General features: G+C 39.0%; 1 protein-coding gene across 1 annotated transcript in view; it reads right to left on the bottom strand.

Moving 5' to 3' along the window:
* The window catches only part of ptprr (protein tyrosine phosphatase receptor type R), a 32,985-nt gene extending 5,951 nt beyond the window's left edge, over positions 1–27,034 (bottom strand). The window contains exons 1-12 of the mRNA XM_026361223.1: positions 26,881–27,034; positions 25,347–25,442; positions 23,261–23,668; positions 19,321–19,640; positions 10,456–10,569; positions 10,216–10,365; positions 5,942–6,049; positions 4,845–4,967; positions 4,633–4,754; positions 4,222–4,341; positions 524–713; positions 167–251 (exon numbers count right to left, since the gene is read on the bottom strand). Coding sequence (XP_026217008.1) covers positions 167–251; positions 524–713; positions 4,222–4,341; positions 4,633–4,754; positions 4,845–4,967; positions 5,942–6,049; positions 10,216–10,365; positions 10,456–10,569; positions 19,321–19,640; positions 23,261–23,426 — 1,498 coding nt within the window. The 5' untranslated portion in view covers positions 23,427–23,668; positions 25,347–25,442; positions 26,881–27,034. The remainder of the gene's footprint in view (positions 1–166; positions 252–523; positions 714–4,221; positions 4,342–4,632; positions 4,755–4,844; positions 4,968–5,941; positions 6,050–10,215; positions 10,366–10,455; positions 10,570–19,320; positions 19,641–23,260; positions 23,669–25,346; positions 25,443–26,880) is intronic.
* Between the last annotated feature and the right edge of the window lie 112 nt (positions 27,035–27,146).

Genomic DNA, 27,146 nt, shown 5'->3' with positions numbered 1-27,146 from the left:
TCTAAGGACAATGTATTGTTCGTGTGTGTGTGTTTAGGGAAGAGGGAGGTGCAATTATAGCGGTCCTTGGGGTTGATGACCTTTTACCTTGGACCCCTCCCTGATAATAAAAGAGCTTCCTGGTTCAACAGGAAATAGGACATCAGCAACTTTTTGGAGTACTCACTGGGAAGTATGGTCTTGTATCTGTTCTTGGTTCCATGGTTTGGTATGTCCAGCTCCTTGGGATCAATGAAATTCATCGGAATTTCCTGAGATGGAAGGAAAAAAAGTTTAAAATTAAGTTTTATTTATACAATACATGGCATATCCAGGAGAAAACACACAGCACTTTACATGACGAAACAAAGAGCGAAGAAACAACACAAGAGAGAAGGACGAAACAAAGAGCGAAGAAACAACACAAGAGAGAAGGAAGAGAAAAGTAATAACTTCACAACAACCATTACAAAAGTAATAATGAGAATACCATTTGGCACTGCATCGCAGTGTTTTTGTCACAGAACTCTGTTTATTTACTTACAGCAAACTCTGCATGCAGCTTGTGCGTGTTGTTGACAACATCTTGTAGCTGCAGTCTTGTCAGTGGCCGGCCAGCACACAGCAGGTATTCCCTCGCCGCTGCCTCTCTGGGGGTTACTACTGCAACGTTAAGTGGCTCCACAGAGCCGAGGGCCGACATGTCCAGCACCAGAGAGACATTAGAGCCACGTCTGGAGGGGAAGGATGGGAAGGTAAGGAAGTGAAGGGAAGGGAAAAACAGAAGAAAGATAAAAGGAGAAATTTTAACTGTACAGGACAGCAGTCATTAAACCAAGTTCCTCTTCCTTCCTGTGTTTTATTGTATTGATTTTTACATGTGCTTTGCTGACGTTCAGGAAAATATGATTTGGATTTTGCAGACAAGCACGGGCATGACGCTGTATATTTTTGCAGCTATAATTGATGGTACAAATGCAATGATTGGTCTTTGAATGGGATTTTTCCCACCTTTTTGATAAGGATTCGTGTATGTCCTGACATGACCCAGGATAAGTAGAAGATGACAAGTGAGAAAAATGTGTGTGAGTTCATCAAGACTAGGAACAATAAATTAACCAAACACTGCAGCTTGTCAAAGTAAAAAAGAAAGGTTTAAAAGGAATTTGCTATCCAACCAAAAGTTTTTAGTGTTTCACAGGTTTTTAACCATATTATAATTTAATTCTTTGTTTCTTTTCTGTCAAAAAGCATTCACAGTTTCTAAACAAGGTCAGATAATGTCAACATATTCGTGCTGCACTAGTTAACGGCTGAACCTTTGCCAGTATAACAGTAGGGTGTAGGGGTATAAGGTGTCGGGACAGAAGATGATGACCAAGAAGAGAAGATAAGGTGTGCTTTGATGGGGGCGTGTGTGTGGACTGTCTAGCTACGTGTCGGCAGTTTCCTTTCCAGGATGCCATTTCTTCCTATTCGTCTGATTGCTGATTGGCAGACATCCAAAGTGGACAACATGCACACAGAGCAGAGACACAGACACCAAGAAAAACATCCTGTTCTCACTCTTAGCCTGAAATCTTCCTTCCTTGTCTTACCTTAAGAAACACACCGTGTTCTCCGTACTTTAACTCCCTCACTCTAAACACTAACTAGAACAAAATGGCCTCTGAGGTTGGAAACTACGGAAGCACTAAGGTAACGGAAAACTCACGAGCAGCAGATAAAGGCTAAAGTGCTCAAAACTGAGCTGAGCAGAACATAAAGATGTTTTCTTTTTAGTTATGAAACACTTTAAGGGGGAAATGAACTGCAGCCAAATCTGAAAGAGCTCTTAAAGTAACAATGGCTGCACAAAAGTACAGGCACTCAATTAACCATAAGATGATGGAGGCCTTTAGACATTTTCAACACAGAAGTCGAATGTATCCCAAACCTCCGGCAGATGTGGGTAGAAAATTGGATTCTTCTTCTAAGCTCTGTGGATGCATTTACACCCAAGATGCATGAAGTGAGTCTGCATAAACCAGGTACAAGCTTTTCACACCAAAACGTGACTTGACAGAATACTAAATGCACTGACTCAACTGCAGGTCTGCATTTTAAACATTTCCCACAGGTGTAAAAGCATCTTCATTCGTTCATTAGGTTTCGCCACTAATTTCCCTTTAAGTTGCCCGCTGTCTCCAAAACTGGCCAAATAAAACCAAACATTCATCACAGGTCATGGTGTGACACAGGGACTGTTTATATCAACAGTTCCTTTAATCAGTCTCCTCCAAGATTTGTTTTCCTTTTTGGCTTGGAATAAATCATTTTGTTTCACAATATAATCAGGAACTAGTTTCATATCATCTATTTCTAACAGGTAAACAGCTCATTACATGGGTCAGAGTTCACTGGTGGGTACAAATGATTTTGTTGTACAATGTCTAGTTCAAAGGCACATTGACAGGGATGGAAAGTTTGTTGCAGGCTTCTTGCAACATGTTTCACGGTCTTTAGAAATTAATAATTACTGTCTGAATGAGATGGAGCAAAATCTATAGCACAAACACTCACAGTTATTTAGGTCTAATGACATATTGATGTATGTTGCTCATATGTGTTAGTCCACACTCTGAGGTTTATCAAGTTATTATAAGTTCTGCTAAATCAAATTCATCCATCCAGCACCTAAATCGTTCATCCAATCGTGGAGGTGTTAGAGATTCCAGCGCTGACGGTTTGTCAGTCTGTCTCAGGGCTGATATTCAGACTCTCACACACATTTACACTTACTGACAGCTACGAGCAGTCTCACCAATAAACCAGATAATTAATCAATCAGCACAACTGTAAATATGATTATATAAAATATAGATATAAAGATTATATAATTCAGAGTTTTAGAACAGCGTCTGTTGGGTGGTCGCCAGTTACAGCAGTCTGTCTGACTCGTGTTGTGCATTCTTCTGAGGTGATGGCCAGAGGTAAACTTACTGGGGTCTTTCTGATCTCCTGTGTTTGTGACCCATGTTTAACGGCTGTTCACATGGAACCTTTCTACACTTCAGCCTCCAAAGTTCTCGTTTGAATATTTGCTACTGCCACAAAGCTCTGGCAACTTTGTCAGGAGGTACATGTTTCCATGGATATATATTATTTCCATGTTTGTATATAGCAACAGCTAGCCTTCAATTATATACTTGCTATTAGCCCTGCAGAACACAGGTCTGACCTCAGGAAGAAGACATGAAATCCATCAACTGAGGAGGTGGAGTTGTGGAGCAGAAGGGAAGTGCTGAGTCATGGCTGAAGGAGCCTGTCACTTCAGTGCAGTAAGTTGGGGTAAGAAACTTTTGGTAGATAAAGAAAATGCTAAATACTGGTTACACTCTGCACTAGCTATTGTATCCACATGAAGAAATTTTAATTTCAACTTTGAAATAGTTCCTTCACTCATAGGTTTAATGTTAAAATATGTAACTAACTAACTAGTTTTACTGATTAAAAAAATATTTATGGTAAGTTTAGCAAAGGATTAATTGACAAGGCAAACATAAAAACATGGGACGTGTCCTTTGAGTGGCTGACTAAGGGGTCCTGTAGGACAGACTTTAATGTGTTTCTTTTGACTGTGTCAGGAAAACAGAGGAAACGTGTCCAGTATGACACCGGCCTTCATATGAGCAGGGCCGGAGGATATGTACAGAACCTTTGATAGATAATATATGAGCAAACACTGTTCATGGAGGAAACCTGCTCTGTTATCTGAATTTAATTCTCAGCACTGATTTATTTGAACTATATACTGTGAATGTCTGAAGCACATAGGCTGCACCTACATTTAACAGTCACAGGTTAGAGGTCAGTTTCCTAAAGAGAAAAGAGCACAATGTGTTCTTCTGTTCTGAATCCGAGTGCTCATTATGTGTTCCTGTCTTCTAATGCAGCAAAATTTAAAAACCCTGTTAATTTGCGGAGCAGACCCCACATTGGTCAGAGGATTCAAAACAGACCTATGAAAAACTAAATAATTAATGACCTACCTATAGATACTATAATTGAGCATTAATATACATAAATTTAACTTGTAAGGTCTTAAACATTAATCTCTGTAAAGTGCCTTGAGATGACATCTGTTGAGATTTGGCGCAATATAAATAACATTTAATTTAAAGAAAAAGTATTCTTAGTTGATTTTAACAACTGCTTTAATCAGACAGGTAAACACTCTTAGTCACCTGTAAGCTAACTCACCTTTCTTGTAGACCTGCAGCAGGTTTCATCCTGAAAGGGGAGGGGCAGGGCTTCAGCTCGTTATTGGCTGGGGCGACAGGGGTGTGACTGTTGCTGTTGACCACAGGAACAGGGGCAGAGCTATGAAGAGAAAATTATAATAACCGTAGTGAGAAATCTGCAGAAAACTTCTCAAAGTTAAACTGTCTCCACTTAGGGTGGAGGTTAATATTCTAAGTATTAATTAGTACTAACTAAGCAGCAGTCTCAAAAAAGTTTCCCATAATATTTGCTCCTATTTTTTCCATCGTGCAGAACTGTCCTATGTCAACAACGCTCTTCTATATGATAGAGAAGTATTTTCCACAGGTTTGATTTGCATCCAAACTGTGAAAACATGAGTAGGAAGTACACCAACGTTTGCTCAATTACCTGGGCAGAGGGACAACAGGTGTCGCAAGGCAGTGGCAGGCTGGGATTGGCTGCTGCTGTGGAATGGTCGTGGCTACAGATGGAGCTAGCTCAGCTTGGACCATGCTTCCCGACGTAACCACCTGAACAAGAAGATGCATTATTGAGTCTTTACAGTAATTTTTTATGAAATTGTACACAGTGGTCTACAACTGTGGGTGTCGGTTGTTGACCTTGCTGCCCTTTGACCTCTGGACAGAGTCTGGAGGGACAGTTGGGGTCAAGTGGAAGTCAGGTGGTGGAGCTTTGAGCTGTCTGTCAGAAATCTGGACCTTCTCCTTAAGTCGATACAAAACCTGGAGATCGAATAAAATTATCTTTTTAAATCGAGATGCTGAGTAAAAATCTGTAGCATTAAGTAGTAATAAAAGCTAACATACAATGTCGTGATTATTGTGCTTGTATAAATTTGACTTAATAGGGGTGCATAATCATTTTCAGATGAATGTTTAATACAGAAAACACAGCTCTGCATATTTGATTAATCATTTACTGCAGTTGCGAGATGAGATCTGACAAACAGTGTGACATGTATCACACCGTAATATAATCTATAACGTTAAAATGAGCTGAATTAATAAAGGCTGTTGTTGTAATTTAGCTGCTGCAACTGAACTCTGCTCCAATTCATCCCCACCTCCTAAAATCATGTTCGTAAAGAACAAATTAGGAATGACACACTTTCTGCACAGTAGTAAACAAATCTGCAACACAGAGTCACTTGAAGCATATTTAAGGATTTAACGGTTACAGCTTAATGTTTCTGTCACTAGGACTGGGACAGAAAAATCCAAACCTCTGGAAATGATAATGTCTCTACAGTCACTTCATCACACTCAAGGAAGAAAAAAGCACAAAGCCGTTTCCTTGATATTAGAGAAAAACAGCTAAGCTTTGATTGGAGAGAAAACCAGAGTAAAGGCAGATAAAAACGCACCAAATGAACATAATTCACCAGGTGGTTTCTGTGTAGCAGGGCACCCTCATGTGGATTAGATGTCACATTGCAAAACAAAAAGAACTGACGCTAATATTTGAGTTTTATGTAGTTAATGATGCTAAATACACTTATGTTTCTCTCCCTTCGCCCGATGTGTTAGAAAATTAATTCTAAACTATGGTCATACAACTTCTCTTGGATACTGTTCGAATTACAATTAAAAGCTCCTCCTGTCTGCATGGCATGACATCCGTCTTTAAAGTAAATTCATTAGTAGGACGTTAAGTGTTTGGTTTGAGTAATATTTTATATATTTTTGTAATACTGTACCATCAAGCAGGTTATGACAATGACAAAGATGGTGAAGAAGAGGACGACAGCGTAGAAACCTTCTCTGTTCCACACGTGATCCCTCTGCTCGCCCTGCAAGACGTTCTTCTACAGAGAAACAAAAAGAATAACTTCATGAACTTTCAACATCTCAGAAATTGATCAGATTTTCATTGTCTCTTACTTATTAACCATGTGTGATTCAACATTAGTTTTACGATGTATATACTCTCATCTCAACATTATACAGTGGCAAGAAAAAGTAAATGAACCCTTTGGGATTATGTGGAGTTTTCCATGAATTGGTCATCAAATGTGCTCTGATCTTCATCTAACTCACAACAATACAAAAACACAGTCTGCTGAAAATAATAGTACACAAACATATGTTTTCATGTTTTTATTGAACATAACATGTAAACATTCACAGTGCAGGGTGGAAAAAGTATGTGAACCTTCGGACTTAACTGGTTGACCCTTCTTTGGCAGCAATAACCTCAACCAAATGTTTCCTATAGTTGCAGATCAGACCTGCACAATGATCTGGAGTCATTTTGGACCACTCCTCTTCACAAAACTGTTTCAGTGTAGTAATATTCTTGGGATATCTGGTGTCGGGACTCCAGAAGGTGTATTTTGTTCTGTTGAAGCTATTCTTTTGTTGAATTACTTGTATGCTTTGGATCATTGTCCTGTTGCATCACCCATCCTCTGTGGAGCTTCAGTTGGGGACAGATGGTCTTACGTTTTCCTGCAAAATGTCTTGATAAACTCTGGATTTCATTTTTCCATCAATGACAATAATCCGTAGTGTTGTGTGTTTTTTCCAAACAACTCAATTTTGGTTTCATCTCTCCACAAAATATTTTGCCAGTAGTGCTGTGGAACTTCCAGATGCTCTTTTGCAAACTCCAAACGTGCTGCAATATTTTTTTTGGACAGCAATGTACTCCAGTCTTGTTTGATGTTTTCTTTATTATAGATGTGTCAACAAAAATGTTAGCATGTGCCAGAGATTTCTGTAAGTCTTTGGCTGACACTCTAGGATTCTTCTTTACCTCGTTCAGCATTCTGCACTGTGCTCTTGCAGTCATCTTTACAGGACGACCACGCCTAGGGAGAGTGACAACAGTGCTGAACTTTCTCCATTTGTAGACAGTCTGTCTTACTGTGGACACATAAACATCATTTGGAGATACTTTTGTAACCTATCCCAGCTTCATGCAAGTCAACAATTCTTGATCGTAGGTCTTCTGAGAGCTCTTTTCTGTGAGGCAAAGTTCACATCAGGCATTGCTTCTTGAAACCAGTAAACCCAAGACTGGTGTGTGTTTTTAAAGGGCAGGACAGCTTTTAGCAACACATTCAATATCATCATACTGATTGGACTCAAGGTTGGCTCACTCCTAGCTCCAATTAGCTCTTGGAGAAGTCATTAGGCTAGGGGTTCACATACTTTTTCCACTCTGCACTGTGAATGTTTACATGTTATGTTTAATAAAAACATGTTTGTGTTCTATTATTTTAAGCAGACTGTTTTTGTATTGTTGTGACTTAGAAGATCGGAGCACATTTTATGACCAATTCATACAAAACTGAACAAACCTCTATCTCCTGTTGTAACATCTTTTACTTCATCTGATCTGACAGGCACTGGGTTACTGATCAAGTAGACTGGTGTTGACAAAAATGAAATAAACCAATGTAAGTTTTACCTAATACCCACATTGGGTTTTAATTAACACTTTCCATTGCTTACCTTTTTGTAAAATCAACATCAAACTTCTCATACTTAATACTTCAGCACACACATCAGTAGTAAAAGTCATCCTGCAGGATAAATGCAGTTGCAGTACCCACAGTGTCTCTTCTTGATCCAGTAATTAAAGTTCAGCACACTCTGGAGCATAATTCCAGAAACACACCGACTCCTGAGACTCCTGATTGTGCACATTATTTAGTCAGTGTAGCTGGAGTTAAGAGATCTAAAGAAATTTGTAATCAGCTGGAGCGCAAAAGACATGATGCTGAAAGAAAAAACAAACAAATAATACAATGAGAAAAAAAAAAAAAAAGACAACATACAAATAAAAAGTAAGAATTCAGTCCAACCTAAAATGGTGAGTATCCACAAGCACAATGTGAGATTTGCTGATGGCTTCTTCCGATGCTAAAGCATTTAGAGAATTAACTTGAAGCTGTAGTAATCCATCACCGCTGGAGAAATTAAAGAGTTTTAAAGAGCATGCTAAAATGAAAATGAGGTGTTTTGGCACACGTACGTAACAAATTCTAGGAAAATTAACAGGTAAAACCAACACACCAGTATCAACGCTTCCAATGTTTGTGTTCAAGATTCAAAAAAATGTATTAATAGTGCTATCAACTCAGAAAGAAAGAAAAGTAAACACAACCAGAAAAGATCCACACAACAAATACAGAATAACTTTGTATACAGTGCTTATAAAAAGTATTCACCCCCTTAAATGTTTCATCCTTTTATTGACATTATAAATCAACCAGGGTCAATAAAAGGCAGGGACTTTGACAACAAAAGAAAATAAAAATAAAATAAAAAAAATCAGAAAATACTTAATGTCAAAGTGAAAACAGGTTTCTACAAAGTAATGTCAATTAAATAAAAATATTTAAGGTGAAATCAGTGATTGCATTAATATTCACCCCCTTCATGTCAGTATTTAGTAGATGCACCTTTGGCTGCAATCACAGCATGAAGTCTGTGTGGATAGGTGTCAATTAGGCTTGTACATCAGGAAACTGGAATTTTATGCCATTCTTCTGCTCAAGCTCTGTCAGGTTGCGTGGAGATCGGGTGTGAACAGTCTTTTAAGTCCAATCCACAATGTCTCTATTGGATTGCGGTCTGGGCTTTGACTCCAGAACATTCACCTTGTTATCAGTAAATATTTTCTTTGTAGCTTTCGGGTCATTGTTTTGCTGGAAAACAAATCTTCTCCCAAGTCATTGTTGTCTTGCCGACTGAATAAGGGCCGTCCAGGGCTGGCTGTCGAGAAGCATCCCCACAGCATGATGCTGCTACCACCATGTTTCGGGGGAGGGCAGTGGAGCTGTAGGCATCTTTAACATTAATTTACAACAGGTCCAGTGTCCTCTCCCCCCATGGTGGGACAGCTCACAAACTGGGTAAAGGTAGGAAGTGTCTTGGTGAGGGTGACGTGATTAAAGCTCAAACCGTCTATATTAACACTGGAGTGCAGCCATGTCTCTGTAAAAGACTACACTCTCTAAAGATTTTCTCCGTCTTCACCAGAGCTGTCCGTTCATCCATCTTATTGTCCAGTGATCTCACATTGCCCATAATCAGAGGAGGGAGATGCAGCTTAAATCTTCTCACCTTTTCTCTGCACATCGTTCTGCTCCATTCTTTATTTCCTCCTCGATGTTTGCATCCCCTCATGGTCCTTCTGATCTTGTCGGGGATTTTTAAAGTCCTCAACAATGTTGGATAGCTCTCTGTTCACAGCTTCTCTGTTCGCAGGTTGACCACACTATGGACTAGGTCTAATCATAATCAAATCTATTGAGGTCATTGGGTAAAGAAATGCACGTAAGGATTGTTGACACCAACCGTCATAAAATTTCTGTCTTTCAGCATCCGTAAGAAGAAAGTACGCGAGAACAGACGAGTGTGGACATGAGACTCAAGGACTGGATGTTCCGTCAGTAGATAAAAAGCACACCGAAGGACAACATAGACTGTAGAGTGACTTGGAGGGAAATTAACTTTGTAAAAAGAAGCAATAACTTCAGAAGAAGTTATTTTAATGGTAACACCGATGTTGCTCGAGCTTTACTGGTTCACATTCATTTTGTTGATTGTAGAAAAACTAACAAGGTTTTTTTTTTGTTTGTTTTGCTGCTCTGTTCTCTGAGATGCAAAATATTTGTATCTTTACAACATTATCCAGGCTTTAAAGAAAGCGGAGAAACACAATTTATTCTGTCTGCTTATCGCTCCTATGTATAGGGAGTCTCTGATTACTGTAATACTATTACAGTACAGCCGTCACATTTCTCACTTCTGATGTGAAAATATTAATATCATCTATAAAGCTTCTCTGTTCATCCTCAGGCTGATCTATGGGACTTTAATACTTCCATTAAACCTTTAGCAGCATCACTTTGCTCTCTAATAATCCAAATCCATTCATCTGTCTCCACAGAGGCTGCCTAATGAGCTGTGGTTACCTAGGAAACAAAAGAGCAGGCACACTGGCAGTTTTCAAACACACCTCAGTCGAGACCTCAGTGATGCCAAAGTGTCCCAGGTGGCGGTGGAGGACCCCAATGTTCAGTGACTGAATGACCTCTTCAGCAGGGCGGGGCTCAGAGATCCCCAGCCTATCAGAGGACACAAACAGCTCGATGCCATTCTTCTTCTCCTGTGAGGTAAGTTCATCAGTCAATCAATTAAACCACCAATTAGTCAGTAAGGTGAAATACTGATCATGTGGTGTGTGTGTGTGTCTTACATTTAGCCGGTTGATGTGAACACGTCCTGCAGGAACACCTAGCGCTGCCGCTACACCTTCCCGAAACCAACGAAGAAGACTGTTGTTTAACCTCTTCACATCCACAGCCAAGTACTGAATGTGAGTAAACACAAATTACATTTTGTTTCCAAAAACTCCCGTTTACTATCATATTAGATTTTATTTTATTATGAAGACACTGACTTCTCAGCTTTTTATTTATGCACAGGTGAGCCTGTTGTAGACTTCAGAAACTGGGGAGGAAAATGAAACGCACAAAGAGACAGACGCTCGAGGTCATTCCACAGTATCTCTGGTTGGTTGAGGTTGAGGCTCTGACTGTGCCAGGATGGCAGGAAATTGCAAATAGTTTACTTTTTTTTTTTTTTTTTTTTTAAACTTTCCACTGCATCAGTGAAAAGAGACAGGAAAGATGGAGATAGGATATAAAAAGGTCCTCATCTGGACTCCAACCAGCCACATCGTGGTTTTGCAGCATTCACTGTAACCAAACACTTTATCCAATACCGGACCCCAGATGCAAATGGGTTTTACAGAAGTGGTTCTATTCTATGCAAGTGATTCCTGATTCTCCGTCAGACGTTATGCCTCACAGATTTCTAAATAAGTGCTGGGCAGATTTACTGGACATAAAGCTCAGTTGTTGCTTCACATTTGTAGCTACACTACTTCAATAATGACTGAAGAAGTAACGTGACCCTGGATGAATTTTACCGTCTCTAGCTTCATTAGCAAACTGATCGATTCATAACACCATCCCTCCATCTCCCACTGTGTTATTTTATCTCTCTCTCGGCTACAGTCCATCTCTTTTTACCCCCCCCAATGCCCCTCATCTCTATCCCCCTCCTCTTTGTTGGCTCCTCAGATTTTCCCAACTGTTCCAGCAAAAGTGATATTGGAGACAGGTGAAACACACACATTGATGACTCATGCTGGAATCCACTGCAATCCATCTCTGACTGTGGAGTGAAAACAGGAAACACATGTTTGGATGAAAACTCTCAGCATGTATGGGTGCAAACACTCAGACATTAGGTCTGCGGGTAATGTCCTCTGCTTGGGTCTCATGTATTATATACATTTAAGTCCCAGTGCCAACTCTCTAGATACCCCGTAAAGCAGCATGACAGTTTCAGTTTCCTGGTCCCGAATCCATTGGTTCTTTTTTACAACATTCACCCAAGATTCCACAATATTTCCCAAATCATCACTGATTCTTCTACATGGTCAAACACATCCAATTTTGTCTTTGAAAAACATAATTTAAATTTTTTTCTTCTTCACAAAAACAAAGAGAAAGGATGAATTGCTAGCTATAGAATAAAACTAACAAAAGACTGACATTAACATCCTACATTCAATACTAAAAACCAAATGAATTTCTTATTGTGCATAACCACAGTGATCACAAGAAGCAGCGCAAACTCGATGGTCCATTAATGTTGGGAAGTGCTCAAAAACTCAAGAGCAGAGACAGTGTCATGCTCGTTACACACACACACACACACACACACACACACACACACACACACACACACACACACACACACACAGTGATATATTACTATGACTATGGTGACTCTGTAACCTGTGAGGCTGCAAACTGGTTCTTCTAATGTTTGCAAGCTGATCTAATTCTAAACCGGCACTAGCAAAATTCAGAATTACCTTAAGACTTGGAACAAGTGTGACTAACAGTCACTATACACTGCTTTAGGGGGAACTTGACCACAAAAAGAAAAATATGGACCTCCACCAGCTTTGAATGCAAGTATTCCCCATTTTATTTTATAAGAGTAAACTGAATCTCTGACTAACTTGTTAGTAGATGTCATGTAAATCAGACATGTTTGGCATTGTTGTGCATACAAGAGCTCAATACTCCACCTGCTCCCATTCTTACTGCTAAGCTAGGTTAAACAAGAAGATAAGAAAACAAAGTCTGACCTCTGCAGTTCTCCCTCCATCAGCTTCAAACCATCGACTGCAGCAGCTCTAACAATGAGGCTGTGTTTGTGTGTGTGGGCGGCTGTTTGCTAATGGCTAAAACAACATGTTCTGGTGCCACTTAATTTAATATCAGGAACAATAACCACAGCCCGACAGGCACAACACACACATACACAGCTGATGTGATTACCAGCCTGTGTTTAGCTGCAATGGGTTCTGTTAAACTCTAAAACACTGAACCAAAAAACAAACACCAAATAAACAACATGCAACGAGAGACGCGTCAGATTCATATAATCGATTAATATTTAGAGTATTGTCAATTCAATATTTCATCCAAGTGTGAGAAAGTTGTAAAAAATGCCTGATTTTTCCCTTTTTTCACCCAACCAGCTGTCAAAAGTCTCCAAATCTTCATTTTTCTCTGTGAAAGTTGTGATGGGCACTGGCAGAAATGATTTCACGTTTCACAGACTAAATGGTTGATTATCTGATTATCTACAGCTCTAAACCTTTACATAAACAAAAAAGTTAACCAGACAAATGAGCAAAATATTTATAAAGTTTAACAACAGAATAAAGAAACTAGTTCACCACAGAATAAGAACCCAAACATCTAAACAACCCACTAACCAACCTTACCAAGTAAACATGGAAACACAGTTCATCCTCCCTGTCGACAACAGCAGACACAGAGAGAGCCACCTGCCTGTCAGTCACAGCTCAGGGACTTCTCGCTCCAATTCCTGACACATGCCATGATCTCTGATTGGCTTAGTGAGAGGTGGGGGAAGGAGCTCCAACTGCCACCTGACTGGCTGTCGTCCAGGTAATGCCATTATACTGCTGAGTTTCCTGTCAGGATCAGAGACTATTTCTGTCCCACACACACTCAGTAATAACCACTAATTAGCAGATAACCCTCGGGGCAGCTCGGGGGATTTGGACCAATGAGATATCAGAGGGAGGAGTGAATGGGAGGTGGGGGGGATGGGGGGGAATTAAAGATTTACTGAAGGAAGGAAAGATTTGTAAGATACATCTTCCCATTGTGTTTTAGAAGAAAAAATAAGATCAGGCATTGAAATTAGAACCTCAGTAAATAATTAATAGACAATTAACTACAATCCTTTAATCCTGACACTAAAATATATATTTAAAAAAAAAAAATGCAATGATTAGCATAAACCCATGTTTTATTCACAGTAGAAAACGTATCAAATGTTCGAACTGAGAAAATGGAAGAAAAGAAAAAAAAAAAAAAATGTGCAGACGTTCACCAATCTGTGAAAAGTAGTTTCTCAACTTACAATAAAAAGGACTTTGTACAGATCATTATTTGCAGTTCATAACACCATCAAAGGATTCAGAGAATCTTTGGCCTCAGACATCACTGCATGGGCTCAGGAGGACTTCCTGAAATCGCTGAACATAGTTCACCATTCCATCCAAAAATGTGAGTTAAAGCGCCGTCATAAAAAGAAGCCAAACACGAGCATGATCCAAATCCGCTGTCTTCTCTGGACCAAAGCTCATTTAAAATGGTCTGCAGCAGAGTGGGAAACTGTTCTGTGGTCGGATGAATCTGAATTTGAGCCTCTTTTGGAAACAATGGGTGTTTTGATCTGGTGTTTAAGAGCCTGCATCACTAATGTTCCTGCAAATCAGTGCATTCTGTTATGTAGATTTTACACAGCACATTTTTAGAGATCCATCGGTATCAGATAAAAAAAAAAAAGAAATTATTTTAAGATCAATTGAAAATGGAAATTAGAAATGCAAATTTAGGCACATTTTAAATAAATGATTACATGTTACCTATCGCTGCATTTACACAATAGCAGGTTTGTTTGTTTCTTTTCAATCTGAATCTTTAAATATGTTACATGAACTACAAGCACCATTTAACCATTTCTGAGCTGTTCTCAGATTATTAAATGTCAACGGGGATTTTATTTTATTCTATTTATTTAATATTAGTTCCAGAGGAGTTGAAGATGTGGCTGTTGTGAATCAATAATTGTCCCACACTTGATCATGATCACTGATGCACATATAAATGCATGTTTCCATCTATCAGCTTTACTAACAAAACTGTTGTAGAGGGGTCGTCTTTTTGCAGCATGTTACTCGTGCAGCTGCAAAGTGCTGACGGGAAAAACGTGAGCGGCACGTGTAGCATGCAGCTCAATGAGATCACACACACACACGGCTGAATGAGTGGGTTGACTTGAGGTTAGATTATTCACGCTTGTGTTGTTTTCTTTGAGAAAAAAAAAAAAAAAAAGGCGTCAGCACAGAAGGGCTGATCTGACCTTAAACATTCTTAATCTATAGATATCTTTAACAGCTGACAGCAGAAAATGTTACTGATATTTTTATAAAAATTAAAATTATCTCACATGTAAAAGATTAATTTTCTGACTATAAACTAGTTTTTTGTTGCATCTACTCTAATCTGCTGTAAAACACTACAAAAGAAATTATTTATTGCATAGAAAAATAATCAATTTGTTTTGATGACTAATCGTTTTAGTCATTTACATCCTACACTGCCGTTTATCGCCAATACAGTGATGAGATGCAGACTAATAAACCAAGTGCTACTACATGAATTCTGCACATAATAAATATTCTGAACATTTAATGATACATACGTAATCACTTTATATAATCACTGAATTTACAGAAGTTGTGCTAAATCATATTGTTAACCGATTATGAAATGATGCATTTCAGGACATGACGTTTTGGTCTCATCCCACAGCTCTGAGATGAGGTCTTCAAACAATTCAGTTTTCTCCCCTAGAAGACTGAAGAAATTTGAAAATATTCCCATTTGAAATGCAGATAACAGATCATTTAGAATAGGTCTTTAATAGAAATAATAAAAAGGGCTTATTGTATTGTGATATTAACTGCATCTCTTAATCTCTAAATAATACAGTCACAATAATTAGTGATTTCATTTAAGCACATCGTCTCTGTTAGAGGCTTTAAAAATATGGGAACTATCTTTAAAGCTCCCGTTTCTGCAGTACACACAGAAAACACACAAAGCTGCAGCTTTTGGAAGTGAACTGAACTAACAGAGTCCTGGATGAATCATGTTTCTCTCTGTGGGTTTCAAGTGGCGTCAAAGTTTCCTCCACAACCAGACGTAACACACACCTCTGACAAGAATTATTTAATAAGTCAACACACACATATACAGGCTGGTCTCCAACAGCGATGTGTGTAGGCTGGGATTTAAACACTCAACAGACAAGTAAACCTTAATAAGGTTAATAAAAATCAATTTTCAGAGAAAATATCCACATTCAACAGCTCAAAAGTGGCTTTAAGCTAAATTAAAGATCCAACATTAACTACCTGCTGATCATGTCATGTTGCCTGTCATTCATACATGGATCCCTGCTGCTAAAAGTCTGCATTTGAAAGTCTCAGCTCCACACCGTGTCCCTGCAGTTTGTGATCGACAACGGCAACAGCAGCAACCTTCTAGGTCACTAACAAAAGAAAACTTTTACAAAGTCAGCGGTGCAGCTGCACCATCTGATCAATTTAAATGAAGTTTCAAAGCATGGAATCTAAAGTCAGTCGAATTCAGCATTCAGTGTCACCAACACCACAAACTTGTCGTGCTGGAAGCGAAAACTCACAGTAGTGCAGCCACGTGTTGTGAGAATGCAACAGCGCGCACACGCACGCACGCACAAACAGTTTTATCTTGCAGGCATGTGGTGTGATGCAGAGATAGGAGGCGATATCTGAGAGAATCCTCTCTCAGCTTGCATCTAAATACATTTATGCCAACTATTATAATATTGTACATTAGAGATTTTTATTATTAATGAATAGTTTTATTATGAATTAATTATTAAATGAAAACCAAAAATATGTGTAACATATCCCACATCACAAAATAGTAAAACAACAGTAATGAAAAAAAACAAAATGTGTCTCCCCATCTCCATCTCTGACTGATGTGGTTTTCAAAGTGATCCAGCCTGCAGTGATGGGTCATGTGACCACACAGGAAGTCAATTAACACAGAATAAGGTTATGTAAGGCAGAGCCGAGCCTCACGGCGGTTTCTCATTGATAAAAGCAGAAAGATGCAGCAGAAGGAGGAGAGGGATAAAAATGAAGCCAGTGTCTTGAAAACTGCCCTTTTCTTACTGCTTGCAGCTTGTTGTCAAATACATAAAAAAAAAAAAACATTAAAAACAGTAAGAAAATAAAAAACATAAATCCAAACAGAATCCAAGCAGAGAGGCTCGTATCTAGAACTACTTAACAACTAATTAACGGAAATAATAAACCTTGTTGGATGATGTTTAACGGGTGCAGCGAGTGCGTCGTTTGCTTCCTGCACTTTACTCAATCGGGGGAGAGCAGACAAACAACATTACAGTAAATGCAGGTTCCCCCTGGGAACTAACCCTTAACTGGTTAGGTTAACCGTGGGTATGGGGAAACATATCTACGTGAAAACTCACTTCCCCCCCAGCCCACTCCGTAGCTTTAGGATCTTGAACTAACACAAAGTGTTGAAAGTTGTGTTGCTGCTTTCCGCCTCACATTTAAGCTACTTTGGACAAAAGCATTTGACAAAGGACTAAATGTTAATGTAATAAAAATTAACTGTGGGTTATAATAAGCTGCTTGCACAGATGACCTACAGGCTGTTTTTGGGGAGGACAGTCTACCTACAACAGGCAGGTTTAGGATGCTCCTAGTTTTCAATCCAACAAAAGCTTAACAGCTAAAACATGAGGTGAACAACACAAATTCTGCTTGATGTACAAAACAAGTTCTGTTTGAATATTTGTCCTTTAACTAAATTGTAGTTTATTTTAACCGATTTTCCAGCCACAGCATGCCCAGGTAGCCAGAACACAAACACTATTTGAAGTACAAATTCAGATTTCATATAGGTTTTCACCGCAACAACTAGTGTATGTGGGTCCTGTGGGCCAAGTGTTTCATGCATCAGGCACGGAGCAGAGTGGTCTATATGCCACTACCAGGACCCCTGGACACAGACTGCTGTGAAGACAGAACCAGAACCAAACAGACTAACAAACCAACTAACCACACAGTCTAATTAAACTGAACACACGGACACAGAGACAGATACCCTATCTGTAAAATCTCCCATCTGTCAATTGGCTTCCACTGGAAGTTCCTCCAGATTTTCTCATATCCCACAATGCATCTGTGGTGATGACACCTCTGAATGTTTTGGCAGAGGACTGTGGGATTGTTGGTGGTGGTGGTGAGACAGTTGACGTCTGCAGATATTCTGTTAAATTAATAATCATGTTACATTTCTTCTAAAAATAAATGTGAGAAACAGTCTTTGCTGTGATACTATCAACGTCTACTACGCTGACGCTGGTGCACAAGACATCAAATTAGAAGTTTATTAATGTGTTAAATTTGAGGACTTCTATCAAGGCTTTCCGGAGATGTCACGACAGACTGGGCGGGCCTGAGGTCACAGTGCCCTCTGTAGTGATCAGAGTTTAAAAGGTCAATCAAACCACTTCAGTCTCGAGTGGACATTTGTGCCAAATAAGATTTACATTTAGTCATTTAGCAGACACTTTTATCCAAAGCGACTTACAAGTGTGGAACAAGGTAAGAAAACAAAATCTAAGTCAAGGAGGAAAAACAAGATATATCGTGCTGACTAGAAGGAAGGCACATGGGTCTCAGCTAAAACATACGAATAAGTAAATTAAAGCTGAATTTTTCAAAGTCTGAAAACAAGGATGTCAATACCATGAAAAAAATAAACTTTTCTTTCTGGGCAGTGGCACCATTCACATTTTAGGGTTTTTTCTCAGCTGTGAGGAGCTGCTCTATGTCTGTTGAATGTCACAATGCATTATGAAAGAATCCATCAAAACGACTCCAAAAAGCTTTTAGCTGATGTTGTGTTGTGGTGAAAACAACAGACACCTGCAGTGTGAAGCTACAGACAATCCATGTTTGTGTACAACAGAATCAAATGTTGTAGCTGTTGAGCTTCTGGTCTTTTCCTTTTTGACAGTCACCACCAATTTTTACTCCGAACACGTCCCTTTTTCTCTTCCTGTCTCATTCTACCACTTCGATCTTTGGATCTCTCTTATTATCAACCTGTCTCTCTCTCTCTCTCTCTCTCTCTCTGTAGGTTTCTCTGGCTCAATGTCACTCTGAAGGTCGCTGCTGTTTAGAGTTATGCAACCACCCATTGTGTAGGTAAGTGGGTCTAGCACACTCATGATTAGTGTTTCCATGGCAACGGGGAGTGCAGCATCTCTCCCCCAGAGCTGCAGATAGCACTCTGCAGCTCCTCATCTATCACTTACTGTCTCCGTTTTCTGTGACCTCTGATTCTTCATACAAAAAAGATGTAACCTTTATGAAGGAGGACAGAACTCCTTAACAGCCACATCTAGGAACCTCGATAGGAATGCAGGAGTGCTGACTCAGCTCAGCTTCTAGGAATTTCTAATCTGCAGAGTTTTGTTGGACGTCAAACAGAGGAATTTTATTTTTTCGATGATATTTAATAGTTTAATATAAAGAACTTTTTCAAATGCTGAATAGGGCTATGAACTATTTACAATGCCTAAGTGATTATTTTCTTAACTAATTTAATTAAATCAGGCTTAATTTCCATAGCCTGGAAACACAAGAAATCAATCAGAAATGACCTAAGCTTTAAATTCTCTACAACAAGACAACAAATGAAAGAAACTTCAAGAAAAGCAACATAGGAAGGCTCCTCTTTCTGAACAGGTATGTTTATATAAAAAAATAAATGGCCAAAAAAAAAACAAACCTCCCTCCCACTTCCCTTCTTCTGCGCACCCATTCAGAGAGCAAATTACTCACCACAGTAACTAGATGTCGTGAAGAGACCACGACATGCTCTGGCTGCACCTCGTTATGTGGTTGTGCCAGCAGATTGGCGGAGAGCTGACCACCGGGCTCCTGGCGAAACTGAGACTCTAAGAGGGCGGCTGGCATCACTTTGGCCAAGCGAGCAGGACGCTCACGGTGATGATGATGGTGGTGGTGGTGGAGGAGGTGGGGGTTGGAGTCATCCGCATCATGCCGCAAGTTCAAGTTGTGTTGAGGGTGCACAGGAGGAGGGAGATGACTGGAGCGACGAGAAGGGAAGAGCCGCAGCTCGCGATCACCAGAGGACGATTCTGAGGAGAACAAATTTGTCAAACATGTAAAAGTGACTCAGTACTATTAACATGTAGTGGAAAACTCCAAATATCTTCATCATGACTCATGTTGTGTCAGAGCCATGGCTCTGATAACTCACATCAAAAGAGTAACCGTGATGTTGCTATTTTAATCATTTGTTTATAGAGATTAAAATGTCAACTGATTCATCAGATTCAATAAAAGTATTTTTCATTTAGGAATGTAAAAAATGTCACTATCACACATTTCAGGGATTCATCAGCAGACATTTAAGACTTGCAAAAGAATGCAGTAAGAGGAAGAGTTTTTATTCTTTAATTAATGACTGTAGAAATTTGCCTCTTTGGCTAAATCTTCTGATCTCTTAAATGTGTAGTGACTCCATATTCAGCAGCAAAAGACAAGACAGCAGGAGATCCCCATCTGTCTCTCCGCTGTGAAAGCCTCTTTGGTCAGGATGGAGGCTTTCATCAGTCTGGAGGCAGGCCGAGAGGAAACCCCTTTGCACCAGCCGAAGTCACCCAACCATGATGAATATGAACGCTGCATAATTCATTCTCAGTCTTTATTTATCCTGAAGAAAAAAAAAAATCGATGAGTGAAGCACTCTTTCCCCTACAGCAGTTCATTCTGGGAACTTAAACATCCTGAGCCGGACCTGCCTATTTAAAGAAAATAGAACAGACCTGAGCCCAGTCTGCCTGCTGGCTGCAGATAAAAATAAATAAAAAGGTAAACCCTTTTATTCAGTGATCAAAAAAATATGTGCCAGCCACACCAAATGCAAAGTCTGTTTTTAAACAACTGTAACTGTTTACTACAGATTATAGCAGCGAGATGGAAAAGATTCATATATTCATGACTAGACCATCCTCATTAATGTATCTATCACACATGAAAACTTTCATTTCTGTTACTTCCTGTGTTGTGAGTTTATGTTACCAGACTATTTTTTGATTCATCTCAAAATTATATGCAGACACAAAATGGATTTGAATGGGACTCAAGGTGGAGCTGATGCTTTAAGTTTCTCCTACAATGTCAAACACACAGTCTGAGCTGACAGACGTCTGTTACAGAGTGGGCTGTTCATTCTAGCAGAAAATACACTGCAAAGAAGAGAGATGAAAATATCTGACAGTGTCCTCTGACTCCTGTCTGCCAGCCTGTCTGGCTGTCAAAAACAAGACTACTTTTCCAGGCTGTATCTGTGCCAGAACACTGTTGTGTAAGTCCACAACTGCAGACAGCAAACCTGAATAGAGTTGTAGATTGTGAAGGGATTCTAGTTCCTGAAGACTTTTCTCACCTGTCTCCATCAGTACTCGCAGAAGTCATGCTCTGGCTGCCATTTTGGTGGCAGGTGTAGAAACACTACAACACTACGAGCCTCCGGCAACACAGTAGCAGAGAATTAAAGAGCGTTTCCCTGTTGCAGATAAAATATCACCGCTGCTGAACTTAATAAAAACTGATGCTGTGAAGTGAAGACTGTGTTGTCAGTTTTTTGATTGATGTTGCTTATCAAAATGCTAACCTGGAGCCTCCCAATGCACTACATCAGCTGGGTTAAGTTGCTATCATGCTTTTATTGTGCAGTCTTAAACCTGCATGAAACATTTTAATTGAAGACAGATTTTTAAGGCAGATTACAGTATAGGCTTGTTTCTTATGTGCTTAGTGTTTTTAGTTGGTCTTGAACATGTTAACTGAACCCAGTTAAATTTAAGCAGTGGCAGATCAGGTGATCAGTAAAAAACTAGATTTATATTTGGCTGTGTAAAATTTAGAGAAGAGGAAAACAGCAGCTGGAGAAGAAATAAACCTCAACCAGTCCTGAGAGAGACTGCAGAGCTGACACAGCTCCTCATCCTGCCTCTCTCTGGCCTCTTTTCTCCCTAGCAACAGCGTCCTGGTTGCTAGGCATGATGCTGAGCAGAGCTGAGCTCTGATTGGACAGGAGCATCAGATAATTAGAGGCTGCGTCAGAGGGGGCTGACCCATTAACTCTGAGGGGAGACTGCTCCAACAGCACCACTAAAACAAAGACTGGAAAAATGTATAAATATCCTTAAATTAGCACAAATGAGAAAACATTTTGACTTCATATTTCCAGCCACAGAAATGTTAAAGTGTTCTAAAGAGAAAACAGCAGCTTGGAAACAAAATGTGTTTCATAGCTAATTAGAGTTTGTTCCTCTCATGTAATCAGCATTCATTAGCAATTTGCAAAACTTCTGTTTTAAGAGAAAACAAACAAAACGCTGCCAGCAGCCATCTCTGAAACCAGACATCCTCCTGATGTTTACATTGATAATTTTTGTAAACACAACGGGGAAAAGTGTTTTTAAATAAACATGGCAAAACCTAAAGTGTTTTAGAGGAAAATATCATTCAAAAGGAACAGATCCTTTCTCTGCAGTATAGCGTCATACATTTAGGACTGCATATTTGAAGCCCATTCCCAAAAAGGCCTGGATATGCAATCAAAGCAAGGGTATGAGCAAAACTACAAATGAGGAACACACCGTAGGGGGTAGGAGGAAGATACCTGGAACCCTAATACCATTACCTGTGTTAAAAGTTCACAACTGTAGAGCTGTAACTGTTGACTAAATAATTTGATTAGTGTCTGACAAAAGCATTTATCATTTATTTCTAAAACTATTTGTCAAATTAATTTCTAAAGAAACAAATCAATAGTTGAATCCTTAGTGGATTCCTTCACATGAACTTGAACTTGTTCCAGTCTCCTTGCATTTTGGGCTGCAGTTTTAAATGCTGGTCACATATGGAAAGGGAGTTTGGAAAGAATGCAAACGTTCACAAACAGGTCACAGTTAAATATAAAATATTCACTGTAAGCATAAGTAAGCATTTGTCTTAAAATACTGGCCTTAAAACATCCTGTTCAGATAAAAATGACCCTGGTGTTATAATAAAACTCATTTATCTAGTTGTAAGCAGAAACTGAATTGAAGGTATTTGAATGTTGAACCACTGAGAAAATAATTTTTAATTTACACTAAATAATCAATGTATGTTATTATAGGCTATTATAGGTTGAAAACGGCCACCATGGCCATCATCTCAGTAGGTTTTGAGTATGTCATATACACATACAGCCAACTGAGCCATTGTAACATATTCCAGTCTCAACAAACTGTACAGGACCTACTAAATTATATATCAAAATATCCCAGTGAAAATGGGTCTGCACAATAAGAAGATTTCAACTATTTCTTTTTCCTTTAAAAGGAAAATAAATATATCACATTAATATCTTATTGTATATTATTATTGTCCTCCCATACTGGTCCGAGCTTTAGCTATGACCGTTTAAATGCTGAACCCGACAGAAAAGGACGCAACAAACATTAATCAATGACAGGTGTTACATAATATCTGTAAATGTAGTGTACACATCCGTGCCTCGTGTAATTGACGCCACTTTGCTTAAATACTGTATCTGAGCTGCGGAGATACTGGTTTGCAAACAGCAAACGCTCCATGTGAGGAGCAGTGACTGAGGGAGAGGACGGTGCCATTGATAAAACGTGTTTAATTCAACACTACTGTTTTGATTGGAAGCTTCTTACAAAACACAGACGCTTACCTGTGACTGGCAGCTGTGTCCACATCAGACACAAGTAAAGAAATGTGCTGAGAAACGTTCCTCTTCGGCGGCTCATCTTTCCTTTCTGCAGCTTGTATTCGCTGCAGCTTCTCTTAGTGCTGTAATTAAGCATCATGGGAAGCAGCTGGTGTGTATTTCTGAACATCTATCATGGAGCATGAGGGAGGAGACGCTGCCAGAGCTCCAGACATCAGCTGACATCAGCTAAAACCACCACCACCGGTCCCCCTCGACGCGCCTTTCCCGTCCTGCGGTGCCCTACAGCGGCTTGACTGAAGCAGGAACAGCCGCTCTGCTGCAGCAGCTCCGGGAAAGAGCAGAGACTTTTCCCATCGGACATGCAGAGACGAAAGAGGGGAGTGTGAGGAGATGTGCTTCAGGTGAAGGCTGCTGATGAATAAAGGGAAGGGGAGGAGAAGAGAGGAGGAAGAGGAGGACTCGTCATTGAAATTAGTGCTGAGACTGAAAATGTGTTAACACTGGTTTCAGTAAGACGAAATAAATAACTTACCTAAATGTGTGCTTACTTATAATTACTAATAACGTCAAAACCTTTCCAGTTAATTGAGCTATGATTAACCGACATTGAAAGGTGAACTTAAATAAGCTGTCTGAATTTTTATGTAAGGATTTTATATCATAGTAAACAATATCTGATGCATTAAAGAAGCAATGTGCTAAAAGTATGTTAGCATGTTGCACTAACTTGCTAATACCAACGTCAAGCTAATAACAAACACAATTTTCCAGAGATTAAAAAATGTTGGGCAGAACAATAAAGTGAGTCAATTCCCCTTCATTTATCAAAAGAAATAATCTCTCGACTACAAAAGTAATACTGTTAGTTTAGTCATTTTAGCTAAAAAAAATTAATTTAGCTCAATTCTCAAGTGATCCAGACTCCAGCTAACGGCTAGCTAAATCTACAGGTGTATGACAAGTAGCATGCTAATGAGTATGTAACGCCACTATCAGGCAGCGTTTAGCTAGTCCACCTGAACACGTGTTAAATATCACTACTAACATCTTTGACACCAACACAATCTAGTCAACTAATTTTACATTTCATTAGAAATGCTATAATTACCTTACAGCACCTAAAATAAGCTCATTTAGGCTGTTTACCTGCAGACGTCAACATTTACACTTAGGACAGTTGGACGTGTTGTTCCGGAAGCTGTTGAAACATCACTTTATAATGATAATGTGCCAATACCAAACTTATTATTAACGTTAATTATGTTAATTTATATTTGATGTCACTTCACTATAACAAATTTCCACTTTCAGATAAAAAGTCGATGCGATGCTAGCAACAGAGCTAACCACACCGGAAATAGCTTGAATATTAGGAAGAAATGTTGCGTTGAGTTAATTTAAAAAACTACAACTTAAAGCTCTCTGTGTTTTCTTTTTAGGATAAAGAATATTGGACCCTGACGACCCAAAAATGTGTCGTAGGACGTCTGTAAATAATTTTAACACAGACCAACAAACATAACATTTAGGGAACAAGTTTCTTTATATAACCGCACTGACACATGGCGTGGCTAACGCTAGCAGGCTAACTTTGTTAGCTTCTCCTCTGCTTTGGTTCATAATGACACAATTATGTACTAGTGGGACATTACGTTAACATAAGGTTACATATTTTTCACAGTAATGATAACACAGTTACACAATGCCTGGTTTAGAGTTTCAGATGTATATATAATTTTAATTTAGCTAACATTATTCACGTATTATACCATGACACTTACCCTGTCTAATTCACACTAGGTCAAAAGTGGCCATAGGACCAATCCCACTGACCTGGACTGTACAGCATTAAGTGTGGTTTGCTTTATCATGTAACAATTGTTTTTCATATCAATGGTCATTAAAACGTGGCATGAAAATAACATGACATAAATCAGCTAAATGTGAAATAAAACAGTAGTAGTAAAGAGCTGGAGACTAAGAGTTGGTGACACACATTTGAGAGATCTTAACATGACCTAAAATTAAAATGTATTTAACAATATTTAATATCTTTTATGCACCTGTGGTGCTGGTGCCTCCCTACCTGTAGGAAATAAGCTGTTATTCCTGCCGGTGTGATTCTCAGAGTTGCAGCAAGCAAGACCACCGCCCTGGACCAGGAAACTCGGGTGGCGATGACCTTGTAAATTACAAAGGAGTTGTTGATGAAAAATAAAGGAATATAAAAAACCTATAAAGTCACAGCTCAGTTGGCTTGGCATTCTTCCTTCCTAGTCTTTGAAGGAAGGATCTCCACCTGATGGTTTGGCTTATGGTCATTGCTATTGTAACATAGGGAAGTCTTCAATTGTAGTAAATATAAAACAAATCAAAAAATTTATCGTTTTGTCAGCATTTTGTTGAACACAACAAACTAAAAAGGAGAAGATAACGTGTGTTAGTAATGACCATGTTTGTGCCATGTCTGTAAAACCCCATTAATTGAATGAATAGTTATAATTATCATATATCACTGCTGTACTGCTGCTGAACTCCATCATAACAGTTATTTATGATATAATAGCAAAGGTGTCTGTTCAGTCTGCCCTCAGAGAGAGAGAGAAACTGAAGTAGATAACCATTCTGTAACATAGTGTAACAACAGCATGAGCTGAATTCTCTAAATAACAGAACATAAGATGCTTCACAGAGGGAGAGATATTGTGGGACTGCTGAATCAGAATTAGAATGCTTTCTTTTACAAGAAAGGATCCCAACACATGGCGGCTGAGCTTGGGAGCTTTAAGCAAGTCGCTCCAGCCTGCTGACTCTCACAACGGGCAACTCCAGAGTAAAAGACGAGGTAACGCTCTACATGTATAGCCAGATTCTGCAAGTGCAGTGACATCTGGTGGTTTTTAAAATGCTTAACAACCTTCAAAGATCCAACTTTAACAGCTTTAGTGTGGCAGTAAAAATCAAAGAAACCTGGGTAATACATTTGTCTACAAGTGTTGCATTAAATGTTACTGTCATCCAGCTTCATTAAAAATTTCAACCAGCCACGTCACCCTTTTTATCTTAAGAAAATAATTTAATCTAACAGAATCTTTAGATTTTATATATAGTAAGTATTATGAGAAGAAATTAAAATAAATTAAATAAAATTGAAATGTAGACAGAATATAGAAGCATCAATAACACTAACATAAATAAGATGAGATATGTATTTGGAGAATTCATCAAAGCATGTGCTGCACTAAATCCAGTAAGAAAACAAATGTACTGTAGGATTAATTCAAGGAAATTTAGTTGTCTTAATTGGTTAGTGTTCTCTTCTGTCAGTTTTATTGTCTGCTGTTAGCAACAAGACAACCACTCATTTCTACAGGTACAGGCTGACAGTGAACTGTGAACCCGTATCCATCAATTCATTCATCTTTGTGCAAAAGTATTTTACTGTGAAAACAGATCATCACCACACTTTCAGCACATAATGCAACATTTAGGGGAACAAACAACAAAACAAAAGTAGAAATGTGCAGAATGTGTACACACTCAGTTACAATGAGTTTCCTTCTGCTTTTTAACAATGATGCATAGGTAAATACTTTCAGGAGCTTTCACCAGCTTCTCACCTGGATGAATTATTTGAATTTGTTCATGCTACTGTTATAAAACCTTCCTCATCTGTGTGAAGACTAATTCTTTATCTGCAAAACGTTTCCCTGAAATCTTTATCAGCGACACGACAGCAGCAAAGTTTCGTGCAGAGCTAAAGCTAATCCGCTCCTCGTTCACCTGCAGGGGTTGTAACACTGGGAAGTTCCGACAGTAAACGACAACAGTTTGGATGAAATATCACAGTTTGTCACTCAGCTCCACGTCTCCAGCAATCACATCA

Source organism: Anabas testudineus, chromosome 23, assembly GCF_900324465.2.
Source record: "Anabas testudineus chromosome 23, fAnaTes1.2, whole genome shotgun sequence".
NCBI lineage: Eukaryota > Metazoa > Chordata > Actinopteri > Anabantiformes > Anabantidae > Anabas > Anabas testudineus.
Note: the sequence above shows the minus strand (reverse complement) of the source record. Positions and strands in the feature narration are given on the sequence as shown.